This window comes from Lathyrus oleraceus, chromosome 5 (genome assembly GCF_024323335.1).
Source record: "Lathyrus oleraceus cultivar Zhongwan6 chromosome 5, CAAS_Psat_ZW6_1.0, whole genome shotgun sequence".
NCBI classification, from domain to species: Eukaryota; Viridiplantae; Streptophyta; class Magnoliopsida; order Fabales; family Fabaceae; genus Lathyrus; species Lathyrus oleraceus.
This window is the reverse complement of record NC_066583.1, coordinates 456,615,751-456,636,937: the sequence shown is the minus strand read 5'-3', so window position 1 is coordinate 456,636,937 and position 21,187 is coordinate 456,615,751. Positions and strand designations below refer to the sequence as shown.

At 40.4% G+C, this 21,187-nt stretch overlaps 1 protein-coding gene and 1 long non-coding RNA gene across 12 annotated transcripts; one reads left to right on the top strand and one right to left on the bottom strand.

The window, feature by feature from the left end:
• Positions 1–3,774: 3,774 nt before the first annotated feature.
• LOC127085395 (uncharacterized) lies at positions 3,775–13,070 on the bottom strand. Its single transcript, XM_051025910.1, has 2 exons — positions 12,916–13,070; positions 3,775–7,263 (listed from the first exon to the last, which is right to left on the bottom strand). Exon 2 carries the CDS (start codon positions 7,214–7,216, stop codon positions 3,893–3,895), a length of 3,324 nt encoding a protein of 1,107 aa, XP_050881867.1. The 5' UTR covers positions 7,217–7,263; positions 12,916–13,070; the 3' UTR covers positions 3,775–3,892.
• Positions 12,325–15,463, top strand: LOC127085397 (uncharacterized). Of its 11 annotated transcripts, none has more exons than XR_007789124.1 (7): positions 12,328–12,991; positions 13,064–13,326; positions 13,476–13,552; positions 13,666–13,768; positions 13,846–13,884; positions 13,973–14,057; positions 14,181–15,463. It is a non-coding gene; the product is annotated as an uncharacterized LOC127085397 (long non-coding RNA). The 11 variants fall into 11 exon arrangements; XR_007789123.1 differs by having other exon boundaries at positions 12,330–12,991; positions 13,666–13,884; positions 14,181–14,295; positions 14,409–15,463; XR_007789125.1 differs by having other exon boundaries at positions 12,325–12,991; positions 13,666–13,884; positions 13,973–14,295; positions 14,442–15,463.
• Positions 15,464–21,187: the final 5,724 nt, after the last annotated feature.

Below are 21,187 nucleotides of genomic sequence, written 5' to 3'. Positions count from 1 at the left end.
GCCTGGATCGCCCTTTCGGGTTTTCGATCCACCGGGATACCCATTTTTGCCTGAGCCGCCCTTTCGGGTTTTCAACTCAGCGGGTCAATTTTTTATTTTTATCCCTAATTTTTGCCTGGATCGCCCTTTCGGGTTTTCGATCCACCAGGATAGCCATTTTTGCCTAAATCGCCTTTTCAGGTTTTCGATTTAGCGGCCTTTTATCATTCCACTTTTCTAGGCAAAGTACTTTTTAACAGCATCAGCATTGGTGGGAAGTGGCAATTCATCGCCATCCATAGTTGCCAGGATTAGAGCGCCTCCGGAAAAGGCTCTAACCACCACAAATGGACCTTCATAATTCGGTGTCCACTTCCCCCTAGAGTCCTTGTGAATGGGCAAGATTTTCTTCAGCACCAAATCACCCTCTTGAAACACCCTGGGACGAACTTTCTTATCAAATGCCTTCTTAAGACGCCTCTGATAGAGTTGACCGTGACCTAACGCTTTCAAGCGTTTCTCCTCAATAAGGTTGAGCTCGTCGTACCTTGATTGAACCCATTCTGCCTCGTCTAACTTAGCCTCCATTAAGACTCTCATCGAGGGAATCTCCACTTCTATGGGGAGAACTGCTTCCATGCCATATACTAAGGAGTATGGGGTTGCCCCTGTTGAAGTTCGTACTGACGTACGATAACCATGTAACACGAAAGGTAGCATCTCATGCCAATCCTTATACGTGACTACCATCTTCTGGATGATCTTCTTGATATTTTTGTTCGCAGCTTCAACAGCCCCATTCATCTTAGGTCGATATGGTGACGAGTTGTGATGCTCGATTTTGAAAGTTGTGCATAATTCCTTCATGGTCTTGTTGTTGAGATTGGACCCATTATCAGTGATGATTTTGTTGGGAACCCCATATCGGCATATGATGTTGTTCTTTAAGAAACGGGCGACTACGTGCTTTGTGACATTCGCATAAGATGCGGCTTCCACCCATTTGGTAAAGTAGTCTATGGCCACCAAGATAAACCTATGCCCATTAGATGCTTTGGGTTCTATCATCCCGATCATGTCAATGCCCCACATAGAGAAAGGCCAAGGTGATGCTATAACATTCAGCGGGGTAGGCGGTACATGTATTTTGTCAGCATAAATCTGGCATTTGTGGCATGCTCTGGTGTAATGATAACAGTCAGCTTCCATCGTTAACCAGTAGTAACCTGCCCTAAGGATCTTCTTCGCCATGGAGTGCCCATTTGCATGTGTGCCGAAAGACCCTTCATGTATGTCCTTCATAAGCTGATTAGCTTCGTGTTTGTCCACACACCTCAACAAAACCATGTCATAATTCTGCTTGTACAATACTTCCCCATTCAAGAGGAACTTCGATGCCAGTCTCCGGAGGGTCCTTTTGTCAAGGCTAGAGGCCTCTGCCGGGTATTCCTGCTTCTCTAGATATCGTTTAATGTCAAAGAACCAGGGTTTACCATCTGGCTCTTCTGCTGTCGTCAAGCAATGCGCGGGTTCATCAAAACGCCTAATTTCAATGTGAGGCTGATGGTTGGGCCATATTAACTTGTACATGGAAGCCAAGGTTGCTAACGCATCTGCCATCTGATTCTCTTCCCGAGGAATGTGCGAGAAAGTGATTTTGTCGAATTTTGGGAGTAACTTCAGCACGTAATCCCGATACGGAATTAGGTTGGCATGTCTTGTTTCCCAATCACCTCTAATCTGATGTATCACCAGGGCGGAATCCCCAAATACTTCTAGCACCTTAATCTTCAACTCAATGGCTTCTTCCAACCATAGTATGCAAGCTTCATACTCAGCCATGTTATTTGTACAGGTAAAACAGAGCTTTGCAGTGAATGGTAGATGGAAATTCTTGGGAGACATCAACACTGCCCCAATTCCATGGCCTATTGCATTTGAGGCACCGTCGAACATGAGGGTCCATCCTGCTTTTGGCTCGAGATTCTCCTCTTGTTCAGAGTCTTCAGCATCCTTGACAACCATAATGTCCTCATCTGGGAAGTCAAACTTCAAAGGTTGGTAATCCTCCAATGGTTGGTGAGCAAGATGGTCTGCCAGTACGCTTCCTTTGATTGCCTTTTGTGCAACATATTGAATATCGTATTCTGATAACAACATCTGCCATCGAGCAATCCTACCGGTAAGAGCTGGTTTCTCGAATATGTACTTGATGGGATCCATTTTAGATACCAACCAAGTCGTGTGAGTCAGCATGTACTGTCTGAGACGTTTGGCGGCCCATGCGAGTGCACAACAAGTCTTCTCGAGTAAGGAATATCTGGTCTCGCAATCATTAAACTTCTTGCTCAGATAATATATGACATGTTCCTTTCTACCAGTCGCATCTTGTTGTCCCAATACACAACCCATGGACTCGTCGAGCACTGTTAAGTACACGATGAGGGGTCTCCCTTCTGCAAGGGGCATCAGAATCGGTGGCTCTTGTAAGTATTCTTTGATTTTATCGAAGGCTATCTGGCAGTCATCATTCCACTCCACGCCTTGATTCTTCCTTAAAAGCTTGAATATCGGTTTACATGTGGCAGTAAGATGAGAGATAAACCGAGCGATGTAATTCAATCTTCCCAAGAAACCACGGACTTCCTTCTCAGTTCTTGGTGATGGCATATTCTGAATGGCTCGAACTTTGTCAGGATCTACCTCAATTCCCTTTTGGCTTACAATAAAGCCTAAAAGCTTCCCGGATCGAACCCCAAATGTGCATTTGTTAGGATTAAGTCTCAACCGAAACTTCCTCAAACGAGCAAACAGTTTCTCCAGATTAGTGATATGTTCCTCTTCTGTCTGGGATTTGGCAATCATGTCGTCAACATACACCTCAATCTCTTTATGAATCATGTCATGAAAGAGGGTCACCATAGCGCGTTGATATGTTGCCCCAGCGTTCTTTAATCCAAACGGCATTACCTTGTAACAAAAGGTGCCCCAAGGGGTAATGAACGTGGTCTTCTCCATGTCCTCGGGATCCATTTTAATTTGGTTGTATCCGGAGAAACCATCCATAAAGGAAAATACAGAGAACTGGGCTGTGTTATCTACCAATACATCGATGTGAGGTAATGGGAAATCGTCTTTGGGACTAGCTCTATTTAGGTCTCGGTAATCTACGCACATGCGGACTTTCCCATCTTTCTTTGGTACCGGTACAATGTTGGCAACCCATTGTGGGTACTTTGCGACTTCTAGGAAACCAGCGTCAAACTGCTTTCTCACCTCTTCTCTGATTTTGAGAGCCATATCCGGTCGAGTTCTTCTTAGCTTCTGTTTGACGGCAGAGCATTCTTCTTTAAGGGGAAGTTTGTGGGTCACGATATCAGTGTCTAATCCGGGCATATCTTGGTAAGACCATGCAAACACATCGTTATATTCACGGAGGAGCTCTATCAATCTAGTCTTCACTGCATCTTGAAGCGCGGCGCCTACTCTTACTTCTCTTTTGTCTTCTTCTGTTCCCAGGTTGATAACTTCGACGTCCTCTTGGTGTGGTTGAATGACCTTCTCTTCCTGTCTGAGTAATCTGGCCAACTCTTCAGGGAGTTCGCACTCTTCACCCACTTCCTCTTCAGCTTGGTAAATCGGACAATCAAAGTCATGCCAGACCCTAGCAGTGTCGTTATCAATGGTCTCGGTGGTGTTTCTGCATGTTATGATTTATGCAGTTTATTTAGAAAGTGCGTGCATAAAAATTGATGCCATTTTTTGTAAAAAACGAAAGGAAAGGAACAAAAAAAATTGAATGCAAATCTCCATTTATTATTGATAGAAAAATTCTTAAAAAAAGATAAAGGGGGCCCTACAACATGCCACTGTGCCTTGGGCAGAGCACAGGGTTTTGTCTAAAATAATAAAATTACTTTTGAAAAATTTGAGGGACTTCCACAGCCTTCCAGTTTGTCAGTTCTTCATTAGGCGCGGCTTGTCGTATCCAGCTAGACGCTCCTTCCTCATGATCTTCAACATTGATCATGGCCACCTGGTTTCCAAAAATGTGGCCAGCGCTGATGAACGTTTCTTTTACAGGAGGAATCTGCTCTTCATCGTGTTGGTTACTGGCTTCAGTCAACGATGGGTCATACCCTAACCCAAACTTGTCTCGCTTCTGGTTCACTTCCACCACTTTGCCCCAGTCTTGAGCGTTTTCACTTTCCATCACAGCTTTAGCTCCTTGCCACGAGGCCATGGATGGTCCTGACTTCGGAGTCTCCAATGTCTTTTGAACAGCCATCATATTCACCACTTCCAAGGACTGGAATGGTGTCTCGGTTATCTCGCCATCTACTTCGATATATCGGAAAGATGTTAAGTGGCTAACCAAGATATCCTCCTCCCCTCCAATCACAATCATCTTGTCATTGGTAATGAATTTTAGCTTTTGGTGTAAAGTGGAGGTGACGGCACCTGCAGAGTGGATCCATGGTCTCCCAAGTAAGCAGCTATAACCGGGATGTATGTCCATAACCTGGAATGTGATATTGAAGAAAGTTGGGCCTATTTTGATTGGTAGGTCAACCTCTCCTATCACTGCTCGTCTTGAGCCATCGAATGCTTTCACAATTAGGGTGCTGGGCTTCATATTCATCCCTTCCATCGGCAGCTTTATCAACGTGGTTTTTGGCATGACGTTCAGTGAGGAACCTGTGTCTACTAATACCCTTGATAATATAGTATCTATACACTTCAAGGAGATATGTAGGGCCTTGTTATGGTTCTTTCCCTCAACTGGTAGTTCATCATCATTAAACCCCAAAAAATTTCCAGTGGTTACGCAAGCTATCACATCGTCAAACTGTTCTATTGTTATGTCTTTCGTGATATGTGCTGCGCTTAACACTTTCAACAATGAATTCCTGTGTGCTTCTGAGTTGAGCAACAGAGATAACATGGAGATTTTTGAAGGTGTTTGATTCAATTGGTCCACCACTTTATAATCACTTTTCTTGATTATCCTTAGAAATTCCTCAGCCTCCTCACGAGTGACCGCAACTTTAGGCGACAGGTGCATTTCTTGCATTTCTTGATTTGGGACAGGGATTTGGACAGGAGTAGCAATTTCTTTCCCTTTGGCTTTTGTAGAAGCATCAACAGCCCTTGGCGCGAACACTCGGCCACTGCGCGTCATTCCGGCTGGCCCCACAATTGAGGTAACGTTTGGTTCACTGATCACTACGGGTCGGTCTTCCTGCCCTTGCTTAAAAGCTCTGGGCTGATATATCCACGGTACCGCCTTCTCATCCTTGTACGCGAACGGTGCTGGAAACTCTATCACCAATGGGTTTATGGGGATTTCCACATTAACCTCATCATAAGGGATGGCCACATTAACCTCATCAAAAGGGATGTCCACGTTAACCTCATCAAAAGGGATGTCTACGTTAACCTCATCAAAAGGGATGTCCACGTTAACCTCATCATAGAGGATGTCCACCACGACGGCTATCTCTTTCTCTCCCTTGTTCTTGACACAGCGATTTATCTGTAACTCGCCTTGGTCCAGCATTTGTTGTATAAAATTTCTCAACCCTTCATCATTCTCATCATTGACTAGCTCCTCTGGGACTAGACCACCTTTTAGCAGTTGTGCCCCTATCATGGTGATAGGGGTTTGAATCTCTTCAACCTTAAGAATCAGTTCTCCCTGATCACTCTCCTCAATGGCACTGACGGAAGCATCTCCATGTGTTGGCATGGGATTAGTGTTCACGTTCGGGCGTCTTGGAGTGAAAGTAACAACTTTTGCTTCAATCAGGTCTTGTACCCTATTTTGGAATGCAAAACAATTCTCCAGAGTATGGCCGGGCGCTCCCATGTGAAATTCACAATGGGCGTTAGCATCATATCCTGGTGGATATGGAAAAACAGCCGGTTTCAACTCCCTCAATGTCAGGAGACCCTCCTTTTGCAAATATGGGAATATTTGGCTATAAGGCACTGGTAGAGGGTCAAGTTGCCTTCTTGGAGGCTTTGGCTTGAATTGTCTTGGTGGTGCTGTGTTCTGTTGTTGACGAGGTTGTTGATGTTGTGGTTGATACATTGGTTGTTGTTGTATGGGTTGTTGATAAGGTATGGGTACCACGGCAGCGACTTGGCCATATGAAGCCTGTTGCTTCCCTTTGTAGCCTCTAGATACAGCATTCGCTTCACCCTCTTTTTTCTTTTGGAAGCCTCCAGAATACTTTTTCGGTGCGCTAGAGGTTGCCACGGCTCCTGAAATCTTTCCATCCCTCAGACCCTTTTCTATACGATCTCCGATTGTGACCAGATGTGCAAAATCGGATGCTGCACTACTCACCAATCTATCAAAGAATGGGTCCTTCAGCGTGTCCACAAATATTCCAGTCATTTCCTTCTCAGACAATGGTGGCTCTACCTGAGCAGCCAACTCTCTCCATCGCTGGGCGTATTCTTTAAAGGACTCATTTTCTTTCATTGCCATCCCTTGCAACTGCATTCGGTCAGGTGCCATATCCAAATTATATTTGTACTGACGGAGGAATGCGTCAGCCAAATCTTCCCAGTTTTGAATCCGCCCTTGCTCTAAGCTCATGTACCATCTCAGAGATGCTCCACTCAAGCTGTCCTGGAAACAGTGTATAAGCAGTTTGTCATTTTCGGTATGAGCAGCCATTTTCCTGAAGTACATCACTAGGTGACTTCTTGGGCAGGTCTGGCCTTGGTATTTCTCGAAATCAGGAGTTTTAAATTTAGCCGGGATGACCAAATTTGATACCAGACGCATGTTCATGGCAGAGGCACCGAAGATATTATTCCCTTCGATAGCTTTGATCTTCTTTTCCAAGGCACGAAGCCTATCTGCAGATGGATCTGGAAGTGTTTTAGGCTTTGGTTGATCCGGCACATAGAAAGCTTCATACGGGTCATCTCCCATTTCGGACCCATAATGAGCAGGTGCTTCAGAAGGCTCTGCACGATCCCCCTCTCCTTTGCTTCCTATTGGTATGTGAACCAGACTCTTCTTGGCGTGGACGTAGCTCTCATCTGGGTGGACCAAACTTGATGGGTTATCATTCCTTCTAGCCTCATTTTCTGCATCAGCAACCCTCTCTCTCTGGGCGATGGCGAGCATTGTTTCCAGCAGTTGATCCATCTTCTCTTGGATCGTATTGATGTCTGACCTCATGGTAGCTTGGTTAGCCTCCACTTGCTCTAACGTCATCTTGTAGTTGCTTCGCGTCTCGTACCGGTGTTGATTAGTCAGCGTTACTGGATAGAGGGCAAAAGGTTGGGTAAGTTTTTTGTTTTTTTCGTTTTTATGAAGCATGATGCATGAAGATGCGAATGTTATGCATATTTCATTTTCAGGGAATTTTCATCACAGTTGTAGTTATATTAAGCATTCGAAGAAAACATAAAGTTAGGAAATAAAAATGAGGATCATCCTCCTCTATTCAAATGTTTAAAGTACGGAGTACAAAGGCATAACCGCCCAAATCAATACAGCTCAAATACTAAACTGAATATAAGAAAAACAACAGAATCACACAGCAGTCTTTCGAGTTATGAGTTCTTCTAATTCAAGCTTGAACCTCTTCACCATCCCCTGACACATCATAACAAAATGGATTACGGCGGGATGTGTGCCATGTTGGTCCAATCCTTCCACCGCCTCTCTCAACCTCCAAGGCATTTCTTGTGTCGTCCAGTTGCAGAATTGTACCAAACCGTTGAGCTTTGCACGGTACCCATCTTTGTCCGCTTGCAAGAAATCGATAGTTCTTCTAAAAGTATCGTAATCCTCAATGACTTGCTCTCTTTCTCTTAGCCATATCACACTGTCTTGATGGAATGCCTCAAATCTGTCCTTCCAATGTTGAGCAACCTCTCTAGCATCTTTTGCTTCTTGACATTTGTCGGCCCAAGTCGTAGGTGTGACTCGAGAAGCTTCAAGGGCTCTTTCCTTAAGTCGGCGCTCGTGCTCGGCTTGGGTCTCAGCATTATGGAGGGAGATAGTGAGATCTTGTATTTTAGCCTCCAATATCTCTCTAACTTCCTTTTTCTCTTCTGTAGCTCGTAGCCACCATCGCCTATTCTTCTGGCATTCTTTCTCAACTTGTCTTAACTGCTCTTTAAGGGTTTCTAGGCAGTGATCAGCTTGTTCCATGCCTACCTTCACTTTCTTTCTCTTATGTTCTTCCTTGTCGACCTTTTCCTCAGTCGCCTCAAGCTGGGCCTTCTTCCTCTCTAGTTCCCATCTTATTTCATTTCTTTCATTTGAAACTTGTTGGAAGCTGGTCTGTAGCTCTTCATTTTCTCGTCCAAGTCTTTCTATAGTAGCTTTCAACACTTCCATTTCTTCCATGGAGACAGGGATGGGTTCTGGTGGTGAAGGTTGAGTTGGAGGATCGAGGATGAATGGCAGCTTGATCTCTAGACTTCTTCTGGTGACCCATTGATGATAGGGTTCTCTATCCCCTATGACACCCTTTCCTTTGTCTTGTCCTCTGAAGCAAATTTTCTCCCAGGCTCGGATAACCCTTCTCAGCATAACGGGATCGTCCATATCATGGAACACAAAACCTTCTAACAACTGGTCGTCCGGCTTATAGGTGATAGGATAACCCAACTGCCTCATCGCTAAAATAGGATTGTAGCTAATGCATCCTTTTGACCCTATCAATGGTACATTCGGAAATTCTCCGCAACTAGTAATTGTATCTCCCACATTCAAACCATGAGGATACCAAATAATGGTATTTTCAGTGAGTCCTACTAGCTTTTGAGACCACTCATATCCATCCATACTTTCAATTGTATCAACCTCTTTGAACACATGAGAGACAAGCCATTGGTAAAGGAGTGGTATGCAACATAACATCAGTCCTCCCTCCTTCTCAAAGCGTAAGTGCAAGGTGTGATAGACATCTGCTAGGAGTGCGGGTACTGGATCTTCGTTCTTAACCTTGACGGCCCAAAACACGCTAATAGCTGCTACATCAATTAACTTCTCCATGTTAGGAAATAACACCAATCCAAAAATAAGTAAAGCCATGATAGTATCATGGGCTTCCCACTTCTGGGCTTTGGCAAAGCTTTGAGCAGTTTTTTCCAGGTACTCTTGTGGAATTCCTTGCACCTTCCCCCAAATTTTGATGTTAGGGGTTAGATCTTTGACTGGGATGTCTAGTACTTCTGCCAACTCTTCGGGTTTAGGGATTTGACCTAGCCCCCTGTATGGTCCCTTCTTCTGCTTAGGAGAGTCCAATATTCTTCCGAATTCTTCCAAAGTCGGGGCCAACTGGAAATCTCTAAAGAGGAAACTTCTGAGTGGTGGATCATAAAACTGGGCTAGTGCGGTAATAGCTTCTTTCTGCACCGGTACAGACAACAAGTGTAGAATCTTCCCATATTTGAGTGTGAATGCGTCTCGACGGATATTAGTCAACCCATCTCTGAATGCAATGAACTTCTTCACACACGGTACCTTAGCTTTGATTTGGAATGTTTTTTTCTTTCCTGACTCCATTTGTTCTTGAATGCTTAATTAACTGAAAATTTTGAAATTCCCTGAAAATAAGAAAGTGTGTAAATGATTTTGCTATGCTCATAATGAATGCAACATGATGTTTATGCAATGGCAGGGATCCAGGTTTCACATATATCACAAGGTTCAACTTAACAACGGTTCTATGTCTTTTACCCCACACATCAAGGATTTCTCCTAAGGTTATCCATTTTCATGATAAGAAATTAGAGTCATGGACCAAGTTCAGTCTTCCATCGCAATAATGGGCTAGCCACATTGAAATGGAAGTTCTGAATCGGTCTACTCTAAGTGGGATCCTCGTATTGTTCGAACAGGGTGTACACCCTTCGGTTCAATACTACACGATCGCCAATCATGAAGACGGACTTCAGTTTAAGATGAGGTTCCCAAAGTCATGGACCATGTTCAACGTTTCCTCGCAATGATGGGCTAGCCATATTATGATGGAAACTCTGAACAGATCTACTCTAGGTGGAGTTCTCGTATTGTCCCAATGAGGTGTACACCCCCCGGTTCAATACTACACAACTCCGGGTTCTAAGTTCTTCTCAAAGCTCAGGTACGGAGCTTATCTCACAACATATATCAAACACCACAGATCACCCAACACAAAGCAGAATAAATTACATAGCATAAATAATACATCAAGATATACAGAAGAAAATAAAAAGAGGTATTCTAACATTCATAGCAAATTGACTAAGTTAGGCTTGACTCTCTCTTGCTTGAAACAATGAGTCCCCAGCGGAGTCGCCATCTGTCGCATCTCGAAAAATACGATTCCTCGCGATGGTCGCGGAAAAGTTTTATGTTCGAACAGAGTCGCCACCGAACTTTATTTATCCCAATGAAGGAATAGGAAAATATCGATAAAATCTTTTAGAAAATGGAATAATGGTCGTCGCAACCATATTCGGGTTCGGGAGTCGATTACGCAAGGGGAAGGTATTAGCACCCCTCACGTCCGTTGTACTCAACGGGAACCTTTTAGTCTAATTTGCTATTTGAATGTTAGTTAAATGTTATTTGCTTTCTTCGAGTAAGTAGAGTTGATAACAAGTATGGGTGAAGACCTCAAGAGGGGGAAATGGGAGGTTTTTTATTAGTGTGCTCGCCAAGATCTCGCAATCTCGTGCCTACGTATCCTTATGGTGCAATAAGGAAATCAGAGCATTCGTAGTTCGGGCACTACGGTTTTTGTTGGTGTCTTTTAATGAACGACTATGTAGATCGCGTCCTAAAGGCTAAACGCTGGCTTGTTTACTCTCGGCGGAGGCCTAAGCATTGGTTTGTTATGCGCATTAGAAAGGATTAACAGTGTTCTTTTGAAAAGAATTTTTTAAGTTGTTGGTCGCACGGGGGCGAGGAATTAAGTTTGATTTGTGAAGGTGTTTTGAATTTGTTCGATTGTGTTTTAATTTGATGACGAAGATTCGAGCAATGTGGCGTACGCCAATTATTCAAATAATCGAGAGATAATGAAGCGGATGCTCACTATTCTCCTTTTCATTCAAAGATTAATTATTAAAATAAAGCTTTTAGAATTTATAATTAATCGAGGGAGTAATTTTAGTTTTAAGGCGTTTTGGGGTTTTAATTAAATGACGAAGATTCGAGCAATATGGCGTACGCCAATTATTCGAATAATCGAGAGATAATGGAGCGGATGCTCATTAATCTCCTTTTCATTTAAACATTAATTATTTAAAAAAAAAGACTTTTAGAATAATTAAATTGGAGAAATGATTTTAATTTTATATAGTTTTTTAAGGTTCTAATTAAATGACGACAATTCGAGCAATATGGCGTACGCCAATTATTCGAATAGTCGAGAGGTAGTAAAGCGGAAGCTTACTATTCTCCTTTTCATTCAAAATTAAATTATTAAATGATTTTAAGAGAATATTAGAATAATTAAATTGGGAAAATGATTTTAATTTTATAGAGTTTTTTAGGTTTTAATTAAATGACGACAATTCGAGCAATATGGCGTACGCCAATTATTCGAATAATCGAGAGATAATAAAGCGGAAGCTTATTAATCTCCTTTTCATTCAAAAATTAATTTAAATAGTGCTTTTAGAATTTCTAATTAATTTGAGAAAATAATCTTAATTTTATAGAATTTTTAGGGTTTTAATTAAATGACGACAATTCGAGCAATATGGCGTACGCCAATTATTCGAATAGTCGAGAGGTAGTAAAGCGGAAGCTTACTATTCTCCTTTTCATTCAAAATTAAATTATTAAATAATTTTAAGAGAATATTATTTAAATATGGTGGATTTGAATTTATTTAGAATTAATATACTTTGAGAAGGACTATTTGGTATTGGACCTAGATTGTTTGTTTTTTTTAGAGGAATTATCTATTAAATTCTCTTTTCAATTAGTTCGTAACGTCCTAACGAAAATAAATAAAGATATAAGTGAATAAAATAAATAAAACAAATAAAAAAAAGTCAAAAACAAATTGAATAGAATTTCTACTATTATTATTTTAATCATAGTCATCTCAATTTTTAATTTAAAATGTCCTAAATATATAGTAAATTAAATCAATTAAATTGGAATAAAAGTGAGTGAAGCTCTAAAATAATGGATCAGGGGGGAGGCCCAATAGAGGGCCTCAACAGTAGGTGGCTTCGCAGTGGGCTCTAAGGCCCAATAACAACTTTGTTACATTCTAAAATAAACAGAGTAAAGAAAATGCAAAAGGTGAAGAGACCTCAAGTCTGCAATCACTCACTTCATCGATCCAAGTGGAAGGCAGCTGTACAGCCGCTTGAGACATGTGGTAATTAAAACCTTTTGGCTTTCCCAACGGTAGAAAACCAAATGAATTTGCCAGCTAACTAACTAATGATCATTCATGTATATTAAAACCAAATAAAACCAATTTATTAATTACATTATAAGTCCTTGTTTAAGAAACACAAGTTTCCTCCAAAAACCGGAATTAATACTCACACAAAAGCAACGAGCCTCTCTTCTTCTCTCCCTGTTTCCATTCTTACCTTAAACCAAACAAACACATTTCTTTACCAGTTTCTACAAGAAATGGAGGAAAATGAAATGCAAGGAGCATCATAAACCTAACACACATGCAAACAATCGATCACACCCTAAATCTCAATTTTCCCAAATTGAAACCTATTCCTCAAAACAGATCGCACACAAATGGAGGAAAATGAAATGCAATGAGCTTCGATGACACATTCAAAACGAAGATCGAGATAAACACACTCATTCAACAGATATCAAGTTATTATACAGTAAGGTGAAAGTCGAAACGCCGATTCCATATTGAGTGAATAAACATTATGTTAGAGATTTTAGCATGAGGTGAGTAAATGGGGAAGAAGAAGTACCGACGGAAGAAAATCTGAAGCGTTCGGCCACTTAAACTCCGATGACTCTTCGAGCAAAAATCTCTCCAAATCCCCAGTAAGCTCCGTTCGGTTTCTTTTCGCCTTTCGTCGTTTTCCTTCACTGACTTTGGGTGTATTGACTTGACAGGGGCTTCAGCTCAGTTTTCTCAAAGTTCTAATGATGAACTTTGAGTGAACTTTTGGTAGTGTTGAGCTTTGGTGAATGGGTGTGAAAGAAATCTCAGCAGAGTAACGGTGTCAAAATTCGGATCCCTCTTCAGTGGATTTCACTCCCTTCTTATAGAGAGGTGGTACGAGGTTCATACGTCCTTATCCTTCATGAGCTGGCAAATCTATTCAGAATCATTCCGTTAGAGAGGAATTTTTGGGCTGGATTTGGTGGGGACCAAGGTACGTGAGTCATTTCCTCAATTTGTCTGTAGCGAAATCCACCAAAAAGTGTGGTCCTGTATTAGCTCTATTTTACTGCTGTGAAATACTTGCGTGCTTGTGGTAAAATCTCGGTTTTTACTGTTCTTTAACTCTGAGTTCTTTCACAGGTTTTGGTTAACTGATGCGAAAAGGAGAAGTTACCACTGATGTACTGCAGGATATTGCCATGAATTCACACATTGATGTAGGGTGGCTAACTCTTCATGTTGCCATTGATATGAGGACTTTATAAACAATTTAACTTGTGATATTTGTTGGCTGCTTAATGACATTTTCATGACACTTTGGTTTATGCAGGTAACGTGATGCTATTGCACTCTCATTAAGCTGTTATGCAGTCCATGCCGGTCTGTTATGGATTTGTTGGTTCGGCAAAGCTCCTGTAACTCCATCTCGGCAGGTTTATCCGTACTGGAATTGTTCCTTATTGTTGGTTATGTCTGTTCGCACGACAATGATGTCTCTACTTGATTACAGCTTGTTTTGCTACTAGTGAACCGGTTTCTTTCAGGAAGGGTAAGATGAATCAACTATGCCCCTTCTAGTTTTCTTTTTCGATCTCTAATAACCTGTATCATAATTTATTCCTTTTCTGCAATTTCAGAATTTGGAGCTTGGGAATTAATATGACCAACTTCTGCTTGCGATTCTTGTGACCTGCTTCGATGTGCCATTGACATTTTAGCTTGGTATAACTAGTAACTTTGATCTATTTATCCTGCATGGAATCGGTATAATATGCTAATCACTATAACCTTGCTCTCACTTATTCATGATTTTACTTCTGATCAAACTGCTGTGGTACCATTCAGGCATTGCAAAACTTGTATCCTGCATGTTCTTTGGCTCATTTGTGATATGCAAGTTGCAGCTGGCCTACTGGCAGGTCTAGCTCCCTGATAGCTAATTCTGATTTACACACAGATGGTATGGTTAACTCTCATCACAGTCCCGTGATAGCATTTCCTTACACCGCATTAATCATGACGAGCTATGTGCAATGGCGGTTTTTATTGGCTTTCCTCTATGTACACCTGCAGTTGATTCACAATCTCAGTCCTTGTCATTGACAGCTAGCCAACAATGGCCTGAAAGCCAAGCGATATCCCACAAAGATTGTTGAGACCTCCTGGTCCAGTCTGTGGAAACCGTAGTAACAGGTTTTATTATGTACCCTTTGTCTTGATGAGTGTATTGAATTTGTAGCAGGTCTGTTATAAGGAAATGACAGGCTTCTAAACAACATCCTTCACGTTGCACGCATCCAATGGCTGTTCTTAGCAAGTATCTTCATCTTGCACTTGTCATGTTCACTTTTTGATGCACCTCTGGACTGTGCCGTTCCTTAACTTTGTGATCTTACTGTATTGCTACAGGTATAGACTATTTGCAGCTTGCTCTAAGTGGTATTCCTCTTACAGTTCGACATGGTTTGTTTATGACCTTGCAGCTAGGCCCTTACCTTCGTATATCACAACGTGGTCGCTTTGTTGCTATCACAGGGTACTGATACATACTGATATGGATCGGTTGGCTCCTTACAGTTTTTTTGTTAGCAATGCCTGATCTTTATCCTGCGTAGTCGAAACACGGTGGCATAATCCTCACAGCTCAGAAGATCAACATGCACTTGATCCATTACAAGTCATGCCCTTTGGCTTATTGTACCCTACTGCAGTCGGTGATGGTTGGGAGCAACGGCAACAGGCTGTGTTGGTGTAGCTATATGACCTGAAATATACGGGGAAACCGGTGGCTTGGGTGGTTCGCTTGGATCTAAACCGGATCCAAAACATAAAGCTTGCCCCTGCATTATTTGTGTGTTTTGATGACCTTTCTCAACAGGTTGGCTTCCTGAAGCAGTTTCCTTTCCTTTGCCAATCGGATTGCATAGGCCTGTCGTGAATTTGAGGCATGGTTTTGCATATGTTGTACTAACGCTCAGGTCATGTGCTTTAGTGATGGTATTGTGTATGTCAGCACGTGAGTTGGTTTTTGGTTGTAATAAGAATGGAAAAGGTTTATGTGTTTTGGTTATAATAATTTATGCAATACAGTTTTGGCTTTTGCAATGAACATGGTTTGTATTACCTTATGTATGGAAGTGTAAGAAGTATTGGATTAATACTGTAGTGATCAAGCTTCAAAAGAAACAATGAATGTTTATGGTTTAAAAAGATTTGAAAATGAAAATGAAAATGACTAAAATGTTTTTTATTAGCTAAAGGGTTGACTTTGGTCAACCGGTTGACCAAAAGGTCCACGGTTGACAAAAGTCAACATCTCATTATCATTTCTGAATTTTATAGCTTTTCATGTAATGAACAATGGAATGTAACCTAATAGCTAAGTGCATGAGATCTTTGTAAATGAAGGACTTGGAATGTATGATTTGTTATGCATATGATGCATAAATAAAAAATGAAATTAATTCTATAAAAATTTAAATATGCCCGGACAAAATTGGGGTATGACATAATGAAACTTGAATCATGTAAAATAGTTAAGAAATGCATGAGAAATCTGGATTTTATTTTTTGTGCTCAAATATGTTTTTAGTCGATTTGCTTTGATGATGATGATTTCATGAAAACTATGGTTGGATTATGCATGTGCTTGGTTCACTTGTTCGAATGGTATGCTTGCTGTTGATTTCTGGGCATGTTTGTATTCCACGATTGTTGGAAGTGATGAAGCTATACTGTAGCTGTTGAAACCCTAAGAACCTTGTTCCAGATTTTCTTTTCAAATTGCAATTGGCTGCTGTTATTGTGTTTTGCATGGTCCTGTATTGTTTCATTGCCATGCTGTTTGTGAAAGTGTGGATGAATTTCGTTTTTCCATGATGATGAACATGAAGGTGTAGCTGCTGTTTTAAAACCCTAAGTTTCCTTAAACCCTAATGGCCATTTTCCAGAAAACTTGATTTTCACGTGTATTTGCTGCTTGCTATTACTGTTCCATTGGTGACAACCAATGAGAACATTTCATTTCCCATGCCCTGTACGCACCGTTTTGGTTAATGAGGGTGATATTTACTGAATTGCCACCGGTCAACCTTTGACTTATTAAAACCATGTTCATTTTGTTCATTTGTTCCAATTTGTTTACTCATCTTTTAAAAATCATAACTCGTGCATTTCAAATCCAAATTTCATGAATTTTTTTTCATCATGTCCTGTTTGATGTCTACTATTTTATCATGATTTTTAATGATTTTTTTGGATGACTGGATTTTTAATGGCATTAGGGTTCTTGACATGTATGCACATTTTGTACCTTTTGCCAATTCTTTTGTGAAATTGTGATGATGCATCCATTTGATCTGAAATTTTTTGTGGTTAATCTACACTCATTCATGTTTGTTTTGATGTAGAGTTTTTGAATTTATCTTATTTGGTTGCTGAGTTATGATTTTTTGAACTAGGGTGTGACAATTTGTGTCACACCATTGATATGCAATTTCATGATTTTTGTTGACATGCTTCCTGACCTCCAATTAATGTGAAATTTTGCATGAACCTTCTCTTATATGTCTAGTGGACTTGTGATTTTTCTTGGAATTAATTATGCCATTTCCTAATTGTTTGAGATTTTTCTCCCCTGCCTAGTCAAATGTTGACTTTGTGTGACACATCTTGCCATTTCATTTGGGAAATTCTCATACTTTATTGGATGATCATGAAATTTTACATGTGCATACTAGACATCTTAAGCTTTGCATTGGTGTGGATCCCATTCATTTCTCATCTGTTGTCATTGAGTTATGATTTTTTGAAGTTGATGTATGTTTGTTTGACTTCTTTGAGCATGCTTGAAATTGTTTTGACTTTCTGATTTTAATTGACCATCTTCCCATGATCCAAATGAGCTAAAATTTTATATGCATGTCATGTTATGGATTTTGTTTGACCATGAATTATTTGGTAATTTTTTGAATTGATTATGTTTGCTTTTGAGCTAAGTCTTGCTGTTGACTTCTATGAGCTTTCATTTGCCATGCTTTGACTTCTTTTGCTTATAAAATCATGATGATGAATGATATGAACATGAAATCAATTGAGTTTGCTTCTTAAATGTTTGAACTTGATTTTGATTGACTTTCCTTTGCTGTTTTGACTTTCTCATTCATTTTTGACCCTAGGCTTGTCCTAGGGGTCTCCTGGCTTATGTTTGAGTTCATTGTTTCAGGTTAAGCTACGAATGCTTCAAAGAAACTTTTGCAAGTTGACTGAGCTTGATTGTTTATCATGAGCTAACCTCTTTGTTTTGTAGGTGGCTTGACTCATGTGATTTGAGTCTTGTGCTTTGCACATTTTCCTGTCTGTTTTGACTTTTAATTCTATTCTCATTTTGCTTTGACTTTTGAATTGTGTACTGATCTGTTTGACTATTTCAGGTACCATTAGTTGCTTAGTTCTTTGAACTTGCTTTGCTTTGCTTTAATAGCAATTTGCATTGAGGTATAATTCCTTTTTCTTCATGTAGTCTGGAAGACCTGGCCTGTTACTTGGCCAGGCAACTGTCTGAAGTCCTCCTTAAGAGGCAATGCTTGTGTGTGTTTACATTTGTCCCAAGCAGGAAAAGTCCTTCAAGTAAGGCAATTGGTAGATCAAAGGGATAAGCAACCTATCCCCTACTATTCTGTGAGTCTTCTCCTTGCTCCCATTACATGGTTGTAGCATTGAGATCCAAACCCAAGATCAATCGAGTCAATAATATGTGGAGAGAGTTCCTACTTTCTGAACTCCCACACTTTCTGATATTCAAATGCTCTCCCTGATCAGGGATAAGAGCAATGAGGCACACCCCTCATCTCCTTTCATCTGCTTCACCTTAGCCCCTCAATGGCAAGGTTAAGAGCACCTGTGACCCTATTCCAGTTGGCTTCAATGCCTAACCCTTTTGTATGAGCCTCCTTGTTTGGTTATAGTGCGTGCTGATTGACTTCATTGATTGATCACTTGCTTCATATGCACATGCTTGCTTGTATGCTCTATGCATTTATCATCATTTATTGCTCATCAATACATAATCATCTCATTTGTCTTTGTGACATTATCATTGCTGTTTACCCATTGAGGACAATTGTAAGACCATCCATTGGCCATTGCTCCTATGATATGGAAGTGAGTATAAGACCATCACCTTGGCCACTCATCTTATCTTTGCTTGATGTATTTGATTGTATGTGAGGATGCAACTGTAAGTCCCTGCAAGTTGGCATTTGCTTTCCTGTGATCATAAGTTGCTTTGTTTGTTTGTATGTAAGGATGCAATTATAAGTCCCTGCAAGTTGGCATTTGTATTCCTAGGACCATACTGTGGAGGTTAGAGTAAGCCCAGATAGATTGGCATCTGACGTCCATGTTTTGCTTTCCTTTGTTTATGTGAGGATGCAATTGTAAGTCTCTGTAAGTTGGCATTTGCTCTCCTGTGATCATAAGTTGGTTTGTTTGTTTACATGTGAGGTTGCAATTGTAAGTCCCTGTAAGTTGGCATTTGCTTTCCTATGATCATGTGTTGCTTTTGTTCTTGTATGTGAGGATCCATTGTAAGTCCCTGTGATGTGGCATTGGTTTTCCTATGATCATATGTGGAGTTAACCTAAGTCCAGATAGATTGGCAGTTGACTTCCATATTTCATCTTTGTTTTCTTTTGAGGAGATTAGTGTAAGACCATTGAGTGGCATCTGATATCCAGTTTTATTTTAGGAGATTGGTATAAGCCCAGTGATTGGCATCCGATATCCGCTTTTGTTGACTTTCTTGTTTGTTTATTATTATCCATTGCTATTCCAAAGGACACACTTGAATCATCCCCTATATGATTTCAAGAAGTGAACCTTCTAAGAAGTTTTACAATCCATCTTCATCCATTCATTCTCATTATGTCCTAAACCTTTTCACACTTTGATTTCAAACTTGACATAGATATTGTGCAAACTTCTTCATGTTTTCAAATTAAAAACCTGGACCCAAGTCCTTGACTTTTTTTCAAACTCCATTTCATAATACTTCTTTTGAATCAATCTTAATCATACTTTGACTCCACTTTCATAATCACAATCAATTAACTTCACCCATTCACTTGTTTTGGCTTTGTCCATTGTTAATCCTTTCATGCATTAGCCATAGGTTTCAATTATCATTGTGGTTGATGTAAACCTCACCTTATCTTTAGTGAGTCGACAGTAAGACTTCCGTACTGAAAACAGGGCTAACCCCTCTAGTACGTCGAAGCTATCCTCGCATGGTGGATGTTGGTCTTGGTCGAGTTTTCTCCCATTGATAATGAAAAGCCTCAGTGCTATTGTTTAAAATTGAATCCACCAACTTTTGGAAATCTTTTAGCCGAACTACGGCGTTTTGATCCTTACCTTTGATGGAAGGTACGTAGGCAGCGGGTTCATCCGTTCAAACCCAATAATAAAATTGTATATTCTTTTCTCATCATCCCAATCATGTTTGCACAATATTTATGTCATAACAAATAACAATCTTTTACAACAAGTGTGAAAAGGGCTCCCTAGGAGTACCTAGGACGTAGTGGGTGCCTAACACCTTCCCATTGCGTAATTTACCCCTTACCCAGACTCTCTGATCTTTTTATTAGTTTTCTACGTGTAAAACTTCTTAGGCTTTTGTTCGCTTTTTAGCCAATCCTTTGGATAAATAAAAGTGCGGTGGCGACTCGAAAATCATTGTATCTCTTGCTTATGATTTAATCGATAGATCATATAGCGACGAATACACCGCTACAATAAGCATTATAAATCATCATGTAATGCTAAGTAAATTTACACGTTAATCACCCTAATCATATCATGCATTCAGTAACGGCACATCAACTCAAATATCATACTCAATAACAACGTAAAATGCAACTCAATAACGACATAAAATGCAACTCAATAACAACATAAAATGCAACTCAATGACGACATAAAATGCAACTCAATAACAACATAAAATGCAACTCAAATGAGACTCGACTCGTCATGCATGTGGTACCATTCGGAGTAAAACTCCCAACTTAAAATCATTGCCATTTTAGTGGGCATCAAGGCATAAGCCTTCAACTTTCAACTTAAAATTTTGCCAATCCAGGCCAACGTGGTGTGAGCAAAGCTCCGATTTTTGCCAATCCAGGCCAACGTGGTGTGAGCAAAGCTCCGATTTTTGCCAATCCAAGCCAACGTGGTGTGAGCAAAGCTCCGACTTAATGCATATGAATGTACATGGCATACACGACTTTAAATTCCGACAACATAATAATAACAGCAACACAACAATGTTTTCAACATAATCAACTTATAATCAACGTTGGCTCATCAAGCCTACAACTCAGTATTTTCAACAACTTAACACAACTTATCAACATATTTATATCAACACTTCATAACATAAACTCAACAAAATTACTCATCGAAATCAACGAGAATATGCCAATCTCCAATCATGTTCACAACATTAAAATATCAAATTTTCCAATTTCCAACAGTGTTAACCGGTTAACGCCCTGGGTTAACCGGTTAACGCAGGAGAAAAATACATTTTCTCGCAAAACGCAACAGTGTTAACCGGTTAACGCCTTGGGTTAACCGGTTAACGCAGGCAAAACAGCACATTTTCACAAATTATAACAGTGTTAACCGGTTAACACCCTGGGTTAACCGGTTAACGCAGGCAAAACAGCAGTCCCTGCGCTAACACAAGGCAGAATGCAGAGTTCTCCGCATTTTCCGCCGTTGGAGGACTTCCGGACCTCCGATTCCAATTCCGTAAAAAGCTATACGTTCGGAAATTCACAACTAAC

Bases quoted from the DNA above. Each gene is read 5' to 3' on its own strand.
- LOC127085395 (XM_051025910.1), bottom strand. From the start codon at position 7,216: ATGACGTTAGAGCAAGTGGAGGCTAACCAAGCTACCATGAGGTCAGAC.